Consider the following 16,879-nt stretch of genomic DNA (forward strand, 5'->3'; position numbering starts at 1 on the left):
ACTTTCACAAATTAGTGGCCTTGATCTAATTCCTTCTTTCTTAAAGGCAAGTAATTTAATGTTAATTATTATTTGTGAAATTTGTAGAGTACTGAGAGCTTAGAAGTTTGCAAAGAGCATATAAATTTTAGAAATACATTTTTAAAAATTCTAAAATGTTGGGGGCAGAGATTGAGAAAAGGTGTTAGGACACTAGACTTGCAATATAGCCAATGCTGGTTAAATCCCTACCTTCAAATATGGTTTCCAGAGACCCATCAGAAGTCACTCCTGAACACAGAGCTAGGAATAGCCCTGAGCACCAAAGGTGTGTTCAAAGAAACAAAACAGACCAAAAAACCCAAACATTTAAAATAATATATAAACATAATCATTATTTTAATAAAACTTGCAAACTAGAATATACATAAAATAAAAACTCAGGGCCAGAGTGATGATACAGCGGATAAAGTATTTATCTTACATGCAGCCAACCCAGGTTCAATCCCTGGCATCCATATGGTCCCCTGTGAACATCCTTAGTGCAGAGCCTGAGAAATGCCAGGTGTAGCCCCAGACCAATATATATATATATATATATATATATATATATATATATAATATATTATATATATAATATATACAATTATACATTATTGGTATATGTATATATATATACATAAATGATCTGATATTTGACATATAACAAATAATAATTATATATAAAATCTATAAATAAGACTTTTACCTTTTTATAACTGGATATTCTCTGACATATGTGCTCCACTTTTTCACTGCAAATGGCACTGAATTTACTTTGAAGGTTAGAGGGAATCACTTCATTTAGCGAGTTAAGACTGGCGCAGTTTTGAACAAAATGATCATCACTTTTAGCCAGCGCTTCGAGAATCTATAGTGACACACACACACGCAAAACAAAAGAGGACAATGAAAACCTTTAGAATAAGCCCAGTGAACGCTTAACAATTCTGTACCATGCAGAAAATTCACTTCATGGAACTCTTCTATGTTAATGTTTTTTCCTTTTTCCATACAACGCTCTCTGAATAGTGATAAACTAGTGTGGTATCTCCTGGTTTGCCTTCTGCTCACTTCTAACAGTCACCTGAGGCAGGGAAAAGGCTTCAAAGACTGCTGGACAGAAACATCAAACACTCTCATGTGGGAACACATCGCCAATATTCTAATTAGAACTTGCTTTTTCTTCAATTTTGCAGTAGAATGGCCACCAAAATTAAACAAAGGAATAGTGTGTTCTGTCATATATATAGCAGGTATATCTAGCAATATATATATAGCAGGAATGTATTATATATACCTCTATATTATACATTATTGGTATATACATGCAAACATAAATCTAGTACAAAACAAAAAGCTTACAAAAGGTTATGAAAGGTAGGGATGAAAATTTCTCTTGCTAAACTAAAAATCAATATTATTTATGTTTGAGCTTTATTTGATAAAAAAAATTAAAGTTTAACTTTTGGAGACTATACTTGTCAATACTCGAAGCTAACTCTTGGCTCTGAATTAGTGACCACTCTGATCAGGGTTCAAGCAACCATAGGGAGTGCTGGGGATCAAATTCGTGTAGGACGCATGCAAAGAAAGTGCTCAATCTACTATATTACTGCTCCAACTTGCAATGTTTGATCATTGAATCAATTTTAAGGCAGAATGTATATGAATCTATACATCATGGATTACTAAGAATTGTTAATAAATTATTAATAAATCAAGCATGCTTATGCTTCATATCAATGACTGTTCAGAGATCAAAAAGATTGATTATACAAATAGAGTGTGTGTATATATATATATATATAATATATATATAATATATATATAATATGGTCTTTGTTTTCCTTTACCATCCCCACTGGTCTGTTTCACAGAATGTGAAGTGTAAGTTTTCTGTTTATCTACTAATTTAGAAATTATAACTGGCATTATTATTAACAAGGTGATCTGTATTAAATCCCCTCACTTACTTAATTCCCCTCATTCATTCTTTAAATATAAACTAGAAATCATTATTTGCCTACTAGCTTATACATTATCACATATACAAATTAGTGTTAGACATAAAATAATCCATGTAATTCTAAATAATTAAAATAGCTCTAAAATATCAAGTAATTATAGTGAACTGAATCTTACTGAATCTAAAGATTCAAGGGAATTTTCCCTTAAGAAAATAATGCACTTGGGAAGGGATTGTATTTAAAATGTATATACATGTGTATATACATACATATATAAATTCTATAATAGTAGATAAATATAGTTGTAGAGTGTCATCAAAACAGTGGCACCTTTTCAACTTTGGAATATAAAACACAAAGCAAAATAATTCTTTCTTTTGGGGGGGGTTGGGCCACACCCTGTGGCGCTCAGGGGTTACTACTGCCTATGAGCTCAGAAGTCGCTCCTGGTTTGGGGAACCATATGGGACACCAGGGGAATCGAACCGCGGTCCGTCCTAGGCTAGCGCTCGCAAGGCAGACACCTTACCTCTAGCACCACCACGCCAGCCCCAGCTAAATAATTATTTAAAAGTATAGGGGCCAGGAAGGTGGCGCTAGAGGTAAGGTGTCTGCCTTGCAACTGCTAGCGTAGGACGGACCGCAGTTCGATCCCCCGGTGTTCCATATGGATCCCCCCCCCCCAAGCCAGGAGCGATTTCTGAGCAAGTAGCCAGGAGTAACCTCTGAGCGACAAATGGGTGTGCCCCCCCAAAAAAAGTGTACATTATTTTTACTATAATTCTTAAGGGTTTTACATGATAAACTTTTATCTCAATTAAATATACCTAAAATAAGAACTGAACTGAAGAAATAAAGTAGGTTTTCTTTTTTGTCATTTCTTACTTGTCAATTCTAAATTCTTACTGGGACAGAAAGGAAGATCTAGCACTGAAGTTCATTCAGACAGTAGAGAGTCCAGTGGGATTTTGACTTACTTACCTTGTAAAAATTCATGATAAATGTGGGGTCATCTCTTACCAAATTTTTGTCTGTGTAGATAGGCTCCCTTCTTTCCTATCCTACTTCAGTCCATGGAGTAAGGAAACTATACTTTTCAAGTAAAAATATGTGTATCAGCCTGACTTCGATGAACGAAATGCATAGATCCAGAATCTTTAAATATAGGAACTTGATACCAACAACAGCTAAAGTGTGAAAAAGTTTCACCGGGACCACGGAGAATGATTCGGGTTGGACAGACTGGTATGCCTGGAGTCCAGAGTCGGTCTTATGCCAATAAACTTCGGGGGTGAGGCCTTCTTGTAATCAGGCCAAGGATTTTTTCCATTTTTCCCATATTTTTCTGGGCCTATGCAAACAATGGCGATTACCACTGTCACACCTTTACTATTTTTTTTAACCCTTATTCTTTAAAGAAAAAAATTTTACTGAACTTAAAAACAAATAACTGTAATAGAATGCCTGTCTTGAATACAGACAGGGGATGGGAAGTGAGGGAGGGGGCACTGCAAGGGGGGAATGGTACACTAGTGAAGGGGGATGTTCTGTTTGTGACTATAACCCAACTATAATCATGTTACTTAAATAAAAAATATATTAAAAATATATAAATGGGGGCCTGGAGAGATAGCACAGCGGTGTTTGCCTTGCAAGCAGCCAATCCAGGACCTAAGGTGGTTGGTTCGAATCCCGGTGTCCCATATGGTCCCCCGTGCCTGCCAGGAGCTATTTCTGAGCAGACAGCCAGGAATAACCCCTGAGCACAGCTGGGTGTGGCCCATAAACAAACAAAAAAAATGTATAAATGTTTGACAATCTCTTCAAAATTTCTATCAGCTTTGAAAAATCATATCTAATAAATAACTTGTAAAATGTGACTTTCCCTGCACTATGTGCATTTTATCATTTCAGATACTTTCAGAGTATTAAATATCCTTTTAAAAAGCACCACCTTTCATAAAAATCATCTGAGACATATTCATGACACTGAATTCCAGGAGATACAGCAAACTTACTACTTAGCAAAGTGAAACCTTTGCTACTTAACTAATATGTCCCTAGGTGAATGTCCCATTTAACTTAATACTGTATTCCCAAAAGAGTTCCAAAAAAAGGAAGAATGTGTATATATGCTGAATAAGAGAAAAAAACAATCCAGCTGAGGCACTATATACACTAATTTATTTTTTGTACAGTGGAAGAGTCTTCAGACTATTACTTGGATAAAGAACAAAGCTTGTTTTCCGCAGATTTGATCATACCTTGGCAGTGAGGCTGAAGAAACCTTTGGGTTCTACCATCTTCTCCACCACATTACACTTTATCCCAGCTGTGCTGTCATACTCATACACAACACCGTATTCCAGGTGAACGTTGTCCACTGTTAGACTCACATGCTCTTTCTTCCCATCAATGATGGCCATGGTGTTGAACTTGTCAATTACCTCTGAAATAAAATCTATTTTAAGCCACCAAATTTGATGAGCCTTTAGTACTGTGCTATAGCATTACATAACTTTCAGGAATGTTTCACTGTATATCAGCATCTGATCATATATGTTAAATTAATCACTAATAACGTTCGTTGATGGAACACACAAGTGGTCTTCAGAGGCCTTGAACACTCCAGGTAATATCCAGCCCAACTCTGTAGGTCTGATGTTTCTTTGTTCATTCCAGTAATGTAGTGATGCTTGTGGTCACTAAGTCTAATGTGTCAGTGTTATGGAGTGGACAATAATCCAGTGCCAAGAATTGGACTCAGTAACTCATGTACTCCAGGCCTTTGAGCTTCCTTCCAGGCCCTACTGATCAAGTTTTAAAGAATTCTTTAAAGAAGAATTATTATTCTATTAAAATATCTAAAGACTTGTCAGGAGCCAGAGTGGTAGAACAGAGGGTAAGGCATTTGCCTTACACACAGCCAGTCCAAGTTTGATCCAGCATTCCATATGATTCCTCAAGACTGTCAGAAACAATTTCTGAGCGTAGAGCCAGAAGTAACCCGAGTGCAACCCCTCATTGGGAAAACTTTAATTATTAAATTGAATAACATTTTCATCTTGAATGCCACCTTATAAAATTTTGGTCAACAATTTTGATCAAAATTTTGGCCAGCTGGAGAAATATAAACCCTTTTACATAAACAAGAAACTGCAGAGAAGCCTACCAATATTTAAATATTAAGCAAATAAAAATGAAACATTATTTTAACTAAAATCACGAAGTCCTAGACTAGTGAAAAGAATAAATATAGGAGACTGTAGCAATAGTACAGCAGTTGCCTTGCATGTGGCCAACCTGGGTTTGATCCCCAGCATCCCAAATAGATCCCTTAGCACTGCCACAAATGACCCCTGAGCACACAATCAGGACTAACCCCGTGCACCACTAGGCATGCCCCCCCCAAAAAAAACAACAAAAGAATAAATATAAAATAACCTAAAGAAAAAATGACAAAGCAAAAAATAATAAAGAGGAATTTCAAAAAGACTTCAACTGTTCTATATTTTCTAAAAGTCAATGTATCTTGCCTTTGCTTCCTGAATAAGGTTGAAATATTCCAGATATAGTCCATTTACTTTAATTTATGCCTTGCACATGTGAATTAAAATACAGTAGGTCCTGGTACATCAATCTGATCAGTGTGGAAGGGAATGACATTGTTATGCTGGGTAAGAGGAACCTACTAATACAACAAAAATAATAAAAAGAAATTTCTATGTGGTACCTGAATTTTTATACAAATAGAATTTATATGAATAAAAACATGGTGGTAAAAAATGTATGAGTTTCCAAACACAGTGAGGTTTAGAGATGATATTTTAAGGTATTTAGCAAATACATACAAATTACACAAGCATAATGGTTTCTGTCCCATCACCATGGCAATATAAAGAACAACAAACTCCATTGACTAAAGCAAATTTCTAGATTATTATTGCTCTGAAAAACAGATATAATAAATTCTTATGTATTTTTCCTGTTATTCTTTCATTTTCTCATTTTAATGTGCTTCTCTTATAGATGTAAGTATATAGTTTTATTCTGTATATTGTAATATGATAAAAGTTACTTCAAAGAAGAAATTATTTTCAAAGACAATCTAGATCTTCCAAATAGGACTCCATGAATCCGCATATAGATGCATGATTAATCTTGAAGAGATTCTGAAGCAGCAGAAATGGGACAAGGGTTGAAATTCTGCACTAAATTTTTTATTCTACATAAAATACTACTTTAGGCTAACATTTAAAAAACCAAATAAACTGGAAAGATAGCAAGACAAAAATCTGCTCACCCAATCATAAAAGATGATGTTTTCTTTTAAAAAAATTACAATAAATCCTATTTCCTGATGACAAAGATGCTGAAAGTCTGTGATCTACATAAAACAGGGATGTTTAGGTATTTCAACTCAAATAACCAAACAAAAAATACAACTTTGGCTTGAATCCTCACTCTAACATTTACTGACTTGGATAATTTTTTAATTTATATAAACTTTAACTTCTCTTCCTGTTGAATAAGGATCACTATAAGGATGAATTTTCCAAGAATTTCTTGATTATTTTGTGAGATAATCTATTTTGGACACTTAATAAATTGCCTAACAAGCAGGATATAAAATTACATATTAGCTAATGACTGTTACTACTGATTACTTTGACATAATGATAATGACCTGGGACAATGGGCTGAGCTCATTGACATTAGCACAGACATACCAAAAAATTAGTTTAAGTAAAACATGAGATTGGAAAAAAAAAAAAAAAAAAACACCCTACCTTCTACTTTGCAATCAAAAGCATCCCCTGCTTCATCTCCTGGAGTTTTAGAATTAGATTTTTGAAGATCTTCTTGAGCACTTTCAATGCTATTATAAACCCATTGAATAGAGTCTTGCTAGAAATGAGGCGATAAAGAAAATTCAGAATTATCTATACTTTAGAAATATATGCCCATGCATGACACAGCATGAGAAGGAGAACTAACCATTTTTATATTTTCAGATAGTTTCTCTAACATTAAAACATGAGCCTGAGAGATGTCTCATTAGCCTGGCATCCGTCATTTGCAAGCAAGAGACCCAGATTTGGTTGGCCCCTACCACATGTTCCATTAAAATCATCAGGAGTAACTTTCAAACACAGAGCTGGTAGTAGTTCCTGAAAACTCACTGAAACCAAAAATTGATTAAGAGTGAAAGAAAGAAAAAAAATGTTAGAAATGAATAGAAAGTCAGTGTGACTAAGCTGTTTATTGTAAAGTCTTAAATATAATCTTCTAAAGTTTGTAAATAAAGCATTTTCCCAATGTCCTACTTAAATGCTTTATGTATTGAAATCAATCATAAATTTCACTTTATAATAAGTACTGAGTGGTAGTTTCTTAATGAATCAAGCACAAACTTTTTAAAGTGAAATGCCACAATAGTCAGATACTGAATATCTATCTCTATGCCTTTCTTAATCAATAAGAAAACTGAATGGACAAGCTCATCTTAATGAGTTCCCAAGTAATGTATGTAGCCTCTAATATTCCATGATATAAATGATTCTATGTGATTAAATAGAGGAGTCTCAGATAAAATAAATGAGAGACATAAAATGGCTACCAAAAATGTTTTCAGGGTCATAATTTTTAAGTTTATTTTTATATATAAAATCAATCAAAATGTGCTTAAAGCAAGAGATAATATTCACTATAAATTTTTCTTATATTGACTTTGCAACTACTTTATAATTACATGACCATAAATCACTTGAATGCTTATTAATTTCTGGGATAAATAATATTGACATTGTTATAAACATTATATATAAATGAATAACAAAAATTTCATTAAAAATATGTAAAATTGGGGCCGGTGAGGTGGCGCTAGAGGTAAGGTGCCTGCCTTGCAAGCTCTAGCCAAGGAAGGACTGCGGTTTGATCCCCCGGCATCCCATATGGTTCCCCCCAAGCCAGGGGCGATTTCTGAGCACTTAGCCAGGAGTAACCCCTGAGCATCAAATGGGTGTGGCCCAAAAAAACAAAAACAAAACAAAAAATATGTGAAATTCTGGGACCATAGTAATAGTAAAGTATGTAGAGTGCTTATCTTATACTTGGCCCTACAATCCCTGGCATCCCATATGGTGCCCATATGGTACCTGCCAGAAGTGATTGATTCCTGAGTGCAGAGTCAAAAGTAAGCCCTGAGAATGGAGGGGAGTGACTCCAAAAGGAAACAAAAACAAATTAGATGAAATTTTGCTCAAAATAAAAGTGAGTTAAAATGAAATACTGGTTAATATCTTAGTACTCAATTATATCTTGTTAAGGACAGGGTGATTTTGCCACTCAGATGCAAGCTTATGCTTCACATATGTAAGGCATTATGTTCAACCTCTATCCAAACAAATAAAACAAACAAATACAAAAGCAAACACAAAAATTTTTGCTTTTGTCTCCAAAAAAACCACATCCTCCAGTAACCACACTCCTCCTCATGGATTTTCTAGATGTGATCATGTGATTGTATTTTTCCAAAGAGCTATTTTCAAACATGATGTAAGTTGACAGTGATTACTTATAATATAGAAATAGAACATCAAGGGCCAGAGCATAGCATAGAGGGTAGGGCATTATTTGCCTTGCCTGTGGCTGACTGATTGTGATCCCGGCATCCCATATGGTCCTCCAAGTCTGCCAGGAATGATTTCTGAACGAAGGATCAGGAGTAACCTCTGAACACTGCTGGATGTGCCCCCAAACCAGTACCCCAAATAGCCTGCTACAGATTGGTTATGAATGTGCTGGAGAGCTGCTCTGATTGAGGACCCACTAAAGAGTGAGAGACACAAGAGGAGTCTGGTGGTGACAGTCAGGTCCCAGATAAACACAGTATGTCAATAACACTGCAGGGGCCAATATTCAGTCAATCCAGACCAAAAATAAAGTATAAAAATCTATTATTGTTGCATTATGCCACTAACTCCATACAGTTTATTTTGTGGATGAATAGAATGTATCATTCACTTGAAACTTTCTCTATATTAACTTTTGTTCTTAATCAAGACACTGATCAATGTGTCTCAAAAATTTGCAAGGAAAAGAAAAAACATTAAATTAAGAAAGTATTAAAATTCTGATAGAAGGGGAAAAGTTGATCATTTTTAAAATTTTCTTTTAAAATCCATATAGTTCAACAAATATTGTTTAAAACAATCCTTAACCAGAATAATTCAATATCTATATATGAATTGCCATTTGACCATATTTGTAAGCAAGATATCAGCTTTATTCTGTGAGCTCAGGACTTTAGATGGCATCAGATCTGGTCTATGAGAAAATATTCAAAAAAACACATATTCTCAAATTCTTATACCTAAATTATTCTCCCTAAATATAAAATCCAAAAAAGTAACTTTAGACTTATAAAGACCATCTCTTTTTCACATGGCTTATAAACTGTCAAGTATTTACAATTCAAACATATATATAAAGCACATAATGATTATGTGTGCTAAAATAATAACAAGGGTCAAATAAAAGTAAACAAAACTTTGTGATTTCAAGTTGAAAAATTTTTACTTATGTAGCAATGAAATAGATTCAGCCTACAATGATTTTCAAACATACAAAAAACTGCAATAGCATAATGTAGCCATTTAACTAAAACCAAATATAATTAATTATATTAAAATATAATATTATATAATAAATAATAGTATAATTTAATTTGTAATATATTATATAGTGATATGATATAATTATATTATGATTAATTGCATTATAATATAAAATTATATATAAAATAATCACTATGAGATTTATAATATTATATTTAAGTATAAATATAGAGTAGAAAACCATAAAGATTTCTGGTACTACCCTATTGGTCTCCCAGGCCTTCCATGTAACTGGCCATTCTGAGGTACAGAAGCTAAAAGGCAATTCACCTTCATTGGTCGCCTGTATTTCCTGCATGCTGTAACATGTGCAATGACACTGGCATGTGTTTCTTTGCTGACATTGATTCCATTCACTTTAATAATGCATTGCCCAGGGTGAAGACCAGCAGCTGCAGCCACAGTTCCTTTAAATACAAATGAGCACATTAGCAAAAATGAATGCTAAGATAACATTCCCTTTGTATCAATTATACAGTAAAGGAAACAATTTTCAAACTATGATGAACAAAATATTTTTCTATCTTCTTGAGAATAAGTTTGAAGGAACACTGTAAGTGACCTTTATGATGCTAATCAGTTATTTTTCCTTCAGATGTCTAGTCAAATTTTATAACTCTGCCTATAATAATGGCATAATGAGTCAGAAAGATTTGATTTTCTTTTAGTTGCTAAATATTAAAAACAGTATTCACTGCAGATTTTGTAATGCCTTTGAAAGATATTCTTAAAAAATACAATCAAATAACAACTACAAGTGACTGAACAAGCTAAAAACAAGTAAGTCTATGTACAAGAATCAGACGATTGTGCAGAACAAAATTAATCTTATAATATCTACTAATTAGTCGTTTTTTACATATATAGTTTTAAATATTAGAACATCATATCAATCTAAGTTAGACTTTCAAACATTCTATTAATTCTAAATTTAATACTCAGAGTAAATAAACATTCATATAGAACATTGAGAAATGCAGTTAATACAAATGAGCACAAATCATTACATAGAGCTTTCCCTTTGTAAGTAACATCTCATATAAATCAATTACCAAATGTATATATGGATGTTTGATGAGGCAAATGAAAGGCCAAGTTTGAGCACAGGTCCCACAGAAGTGAGACATATTGTACTAATGGTCCACATACACAATCCGTATTAAACATCTTAAGGAATATAATTTATTTTCATAATAATTATTGAAATTATATTTCATTACTTAGTATTTCAATATAATTTCAAGTCAATATATAATTACTTTAATATAATTCAATAAAACTGAACATAAATTTATATGATTTTATTGAATATAATTTATATTCATAAAATATATGTATATAGTTCTTTTTGTTTTTTGGGGTGATGGTTTGGGGGGGTCACACCCGGCAGCACTCAGGGGCTACTCCTGGCTCTATGCTCAGAAATCGCCCCCAGCAGACTCGGAGACCATATGAGATGCTGGGATTCGAACCACCGTCCTTCTGCATGCAAGACAAATGCTTCACCTCCATGCTATCTCTCTGGCCCCGTGTATATAGATCTTAATAAAATACATTTCCAAAAAATATCAGATTTTTTTTAAAATTTCGGAATAGAGAAACATTCTCTGCAAATAAAAGTGCTAAATAAAAATTGCAAAATCTGGGGGGAAACCTGGGTTCTTGAAAAGTCATAAACAGTTCTGTTGGTATGAGCTAAAAATGGGAGAAAAATAAAGATATATAGAGGATAGATAAATAGATGATAGATTTAAATCTCATTTTAGCCATTTTCAGTGTACATTCCTGGCTCTGTACTCAGAAATGACCTCTTGCAGTAGCTTGGGGGACATTATGTGATGTTGGGATTGAATAAAGATTGGCTGTATACAAAGTACAAAATACCTAAACCCTGTACTATTTTTCAGCCCGAAATTTAATTTTTTTGAATTGTTGTGTATAAAGAGAGTTGAAAAGAAGCAGGTTGTGAATCTGTTGAATGTTCACTTATAAATATGCAGAGAGCTTGCCTTGTATACAGTTGACCTGAATTCAATCTGTAGCAGCCCATATGTTTTCCCAATCCCTGTCAAGAGTGATTACTTTGCACCATTGGTGTCACCCAATGGAAACAAACAAGCAAATATACACATACATTTTTATTCACTAAAAATATTTACTTAAAATGTATTTTAAGTGTTTATAGAAGCCCTGGTACATAGCTGTCCATTAAAATTTATATAACACAAGGCAAAAATCTCCTAAAAGTTCCTTGAACCTAAAAACTCACATTTGAATTTCTGTTTGTTTGTTTGTTTTGGCCACACCCAGTATTGCTCAAAGGTTACTTCTGTCCTGCACTCAGAATTATTTCCGGAGGTGCTTGGGGTACGATATGGTATGCTAAGGATTGAACTGGGGTCAAGCACATACAAGTTTTCCAGCCTCTCCTATGTGAATTACTGACTTTATATAATTATTTGTCATTTAAAAATACATGTCAAAACATAAGATTGAGAAAATTTCATTCCCTACTGAAATTTGTAATAATAATAATGATAAATATGCCTTATAATTTTAAGGGTGTTTAAAACTGTTTTAGGACTATAAAACCTTTTATATCATTATCAGGTATACTTGAGAAAACACATATGATTATTCACATATTTAACAAATTCCTATTCAGCAACCAGTTTCTGGAAAGCTGTTCACCTCTCAGAATTAGTATCTCACCTCTTCCCACGGCATGAACAACTGAGGGGCCATATCCTCGGATCTGGAATCCGAGGCCCTCGGCTGAGTCTGGGATTTTCACTGTCCTAAAATCAATCAGGAAATAGGTTAAATGAATTCCAAATGATTAAATTATTGCCCATAGCTAGACAATTGGATAATAGATGTCCACACTTTGATTCTTTCTTTTAATCAATACATTGAAATGGTCTATAATGTATTAAAGGACACTAGAAACCTAGAAACCCACTTCCTTAGGTACATAGTGGCCTCCACATCTGAAACCAATTTTTACATTGTACATTTTCAATGAGAAAGAGGCTCCAAAGACAGACAAATCTAACATTGATTCATCATTTAGTCACTTCATACTTGGATAACTTGGAAGAGTTCCTTCACTTCTTTAAACCCAAGTTTCTAAAATATAGTTTGCAATGTTTTAGATGAAAATTGACAAATTGCCTTGCAGTGAGTTATGTGGGTAATTAAAATGGCAGCTTTACTCTTACTATTATTATATTATGTTATTATACTTTATTATTACAAAGAAGTCACTATAAACTTTTATCTAAAATTTAATTAATAAAATAAATACAAAGTTAAAATTTCAACTTGGCAATAGCCGCATCAAAGAACAACAGGGGGCTGTTAAAAGATAAAAGAATAGGTCTGTCAAACACATAGCAAAATAACTTAAGAATATGACTAATTATACTGTTCATCTAGTAAATTTAAACTAAATAATCTATAAAAAAATAAGTAAACCTATTAAGAAAGTATTTCCAAAGAATTCAAAGAAAATACTGATGAAGGGATGGAAACATTGAATAAGTTGTCATGGCAAACCAGTAAAGGATGTTCAACTTATTCCTAATAAATGATTCACTCCACAAAAATAAACTAAAAATCAGATGGTAACCATGAGAAGCAGATAATACAAGATAAGACAGAACATCATAACAATAAAAATGAGTATAATAAACTGCACAAGAGAGCAAAGACAAATACAATGCAATAAATTTTGATGGATTGCTTTGGGTGCCAAGAAACAAGAATGTATTTCAAAAGAAGATGAATTAATCAGAAGATAAATGTGAATAATTCTTCAAGGGCATGCTAGACAGAGTCTAAAGTTAAATTCAGCAACAATTATTTGCAGTATATGAAGATGTTTTGAGAGTAATTTGAACAATGTGCCAGAAAACTTGAGAAGGCAACACATGTCTGAAGACAGAGGTTTGTGCTACAGTCTTCTAAAATACACCAACACAGATTTTAGGACATTTAGTGATAGATATATAAATGATCTATGCTGGAAAAATTTCAAAGTATGATTAATTAAGCTAAACAGTATGAAGTGACCTGTATATTGGTGGAATAGAAAACACAGAACAAATTTAATATGTATTCCTTTCCTTTTCTTTTTTGATTTTGGATTTTGAGCCAAATCTCTGAGGTGCTTAGGGGTTAGTCCTGACTCAGCACTCAGAAGTTACTCCTGGCAGGCTCAGGCATGCCAAGGATCGAACCCAGGTCAGCTGCATGCAAAGCAAAAGCTCTACTAGCTTTACTATTGCTCTGGTCCCTAATGTGTATTCTGAATTAAATATTTAAATGCAAGACTGTAGCCACTTCAATTGAATAGCATCTTGTTCCAAATGTTTGTAAGGTAAAGTTGAAAACAAAAGATATCAGTAATTAACTGCCCTAGAGATGTCGGTAGCAGGAGGAGTGTACTGGTGAAAGATGGTGAATATTCAATAAGGAAACCCAACAATGAACAATTTTGCAACCACATTGCTTAAATTCATTTAAAAAATCAGAGTAAGGAAAATAAAAAGGAGTAAATACATTTTCTGACGAGCAGTCAAAGAGATAGCTCATTTTTGTATATTATAAAAAGGTCATTTTTCTAAAGAACAGATTTTTCAGGTCAAAAATTATTGTTGCTTTTAAATGGTGAGAAATTTATAGTGGCTTCTTGGCTCTTTCTGAATTTGGTCTTACTATTTATTCTTCTAATGCTATTATAAAAATTACTCCTACTTTACTCTTCAAGATTAACATATTTTTCTTAACAATGTTTCACAAAATACCATGGTATGCGCTTTTGTTGGTACTCCTTGAAAAAATCATTAAAGCACATTTTTCACTGTGAAAACACTATATATAAAGATAAAATTACATTTATGCAAGAGAAATGTTCTATTTCTTTTTAAAAAATAGCTAAGCTAAATTATCTACTACAACAGCCTTTGAAAAATCACTTAAAGTCATGAAGTGTAAAATACAGCTAAAGGCAAAAAAAATTCTATTCTATTAACTTCTCAGAATTTTATGTTTAAACATTCTACAGAACAAATGAAAATAAATTATGACTATCAATTATAAGAAAATATGAGTGATTTAGGGAAGCATACTTTAAATAAAGGGCATAAAACAAAAAGAGGTCTGGGAAAATAAGATAGTGCAACAGGCACAAATATACTTTTTGCATGTAGAACCAATGTTTGATCCCCAACATCACATGGTCTCCCAAGTACGGCAGATAACTCCTGAGCACTGAGCTGGAGTAGCCCTCGAACACTGCTACATAGAAGGCAAAGACAAAACCGAAAAAGAAAAATTATAGGTTTCAAATAAATTAAAAATTAAAAGGAGGAAAATGGGTATTCACCCAGAACACAATTTTTAAAAACAATATAAGATGCTTCAAATGTAATAAAAAGGGCAATGAAACAAAATAAAATGACAAATGATCATGATTGTCACTGGAATATGTACCATGTATGTGGTGAGAATATGAATTCATTGTTTACAAATAAAGAGAAATGTAAAGTTTTTAATAATGCATGACATAGAAATTTTTACCACACACTGATCCCATTCCCATGATAGAAAGGAGGATGCTGAAGCGAAATAACCAATTATTAAAGAATGTAGAAAAGAGGACTGAGACTGAACCTAAAATGCAGGATTCCATATGAGTTGCAACAAACCTGGGCAGGGAGGGAATCAGAACATCAAGGCAATAACCTTAATTCCTGTGATAGCTTTCTAGCCCAACTTTTTAATTTTAATCATCTATGTAATATTTGTTCCACATATATTAGACAACTTACTCTCTTGGTTTTGTGCTCACAAGAACTCTTAGTGGTTTTCTACTGTTTAAGCATGATTTCAGAAAGCAATCCACTTCACTGAAAGGTCTCATGAAAACTAGGTCACCATTAATAGCAAAAATCTTCTTTCCAACTTCCATACCAGCCATCTACAAGAAAAATAGTAAAAAAATTATTTTTTATGTATGTATGCATATATGTAGTTCAATATGAGCCATTTCATAAACTTAGATTTTCACATCTGATCACATTAAAGATGGTTTTATATAGCTTCAAAAAATGTGTGTGAAATAAAAATTAGTCTCCATTTAGATTCTTCCATCATTGAAATTATCTGTCCCTCCATCATGCCATCTGTGCTTAACTTACTTTCTATATGGCCTTTTCTTTCAATACACTTTCATGGCTCTTTTCAGGATTTAACCTTAACCACAGTTAAACACCAAGTTAACATTTTGGACAGTTTCTAATCAATATCCAAATTATTTTGAGATATCAAATAGCAGCCCAATGTATGCTCAGCCTAATAGAACTCAGGAGATAAGAGTGGAATGATCTGAGGTTCAAGGTAGAGAGCTCCAAAAGGTCAGAGCATAAAAAATTAAAAGTCTCTAGAAAACAATAATTCTCCATAACAACTAAGTCATTCCTCTGGTTCGACCTTATTGATTTTTAACTAGCTGCTATCCTAGTTACCAGCCAAGTGAGAGTATTGTATTCATAGTATAGTCATATAAATTTGTGCTTCAAAACTCTGACAATGTCACAGAAAAGATTCCATTTCATACAAACCACTAAATATAGTCATTTACTAGGTAGACCCAATGATAAAGCCTGAGTCAACAAGTTAACACAGTTAACATTTATGTTCCATACATAAAGCTTTTTGTTTTGGTAAAAGGTAGATAACTTGGATACTTATAGTAGGTTGAAAGTAAGTTACTACCAATGTAAAATAGATTCAAAGTTAAAAGTCATTATTTAATCTCATATTCTATATTAAAATACTTGAGAAACAAGCATTTTATATGCCATATAATAAGGTAATAAAACTTGAAATCTAATATATCTAATAAATAATAGTGAAAATAGATACAAGGCCAGGAAATTTTATCTACTATGTTCAATGCTATATTCCAGATCCAAAAACACTACCTGGCATATACTAGGTAATGGCATAAGATAGAACTAAATAAATTTTATAAATACAGAAGACTAACTACAACAACTATGACTGAGCAGAACTCTAGAACCATAAAGAAAGACTCTATCTCAGACTTCATCCTAAGATCTGTGTAAAAATTAAGATCTCTAATTACAGAGGACTGAATCTGAGAACCACAAGCAGAACATTTCCTGTCAACATAAAGAAAGACCT

The 16,879-nt window shown here is 33.1% G+C and overlaps 1 protein-coding gene across 1 annotated transcript in view; it reads right to left on the minus strand.

Annotated features, from left to right (window-relative positions):
- The window catches only part of PREX2 (phosphatidylinositol-3,4,5-trisphosphate dependent Rac exchange factor 2), a 304,551-nt gene that overhangs the window by 127,842 nt on the left and 159,830 nt on the right, over window positions 1–16,879 (minus strand). Inside the window, exons 18-23 of the mRNA XM_049781797.1 lie at window positions 15,502–15,650; window positions 12,380–12,465; window positions 9,938–10,074; window positions 6,779–6,896; window positions 4,253–4,437; window positions 728–889 (exon numbers count right to left, since the gene is read on the minus strand). Of these exons, the coding sequence (XP_049637754.1) occupies window positions 728–889; window positions 4,253–4,437; window positions 6,779–6,896; window positions 9,938–10,074; window positions 12,380–12,465; window positions 15,502–15,650 (837 nt within the window). The remainder of the gene's footprint in view (window positions 1–727; window positions 890–4,252; window positions 4,438–6,778; window positions 6,897–9,937; window positions 10,075–12,379; window positions 12,466–15,501; window positions 15,651–16,879) is intronic.

The sequence above is a fragment of the Suncus etruscus genome, chromosome 10, assembly GCF_024139225.1.
Source record: "Suncus etruscus isolate mSunEtr1 chromosome 10, mSunEtr1.pri.cur, whole genome shotgun sequence".
NCBI lineage: Eukaryota > Metazoa > Chordata > Mammalia > Eulipotyphla > Soricidae > Suncus > Suncus etruscus.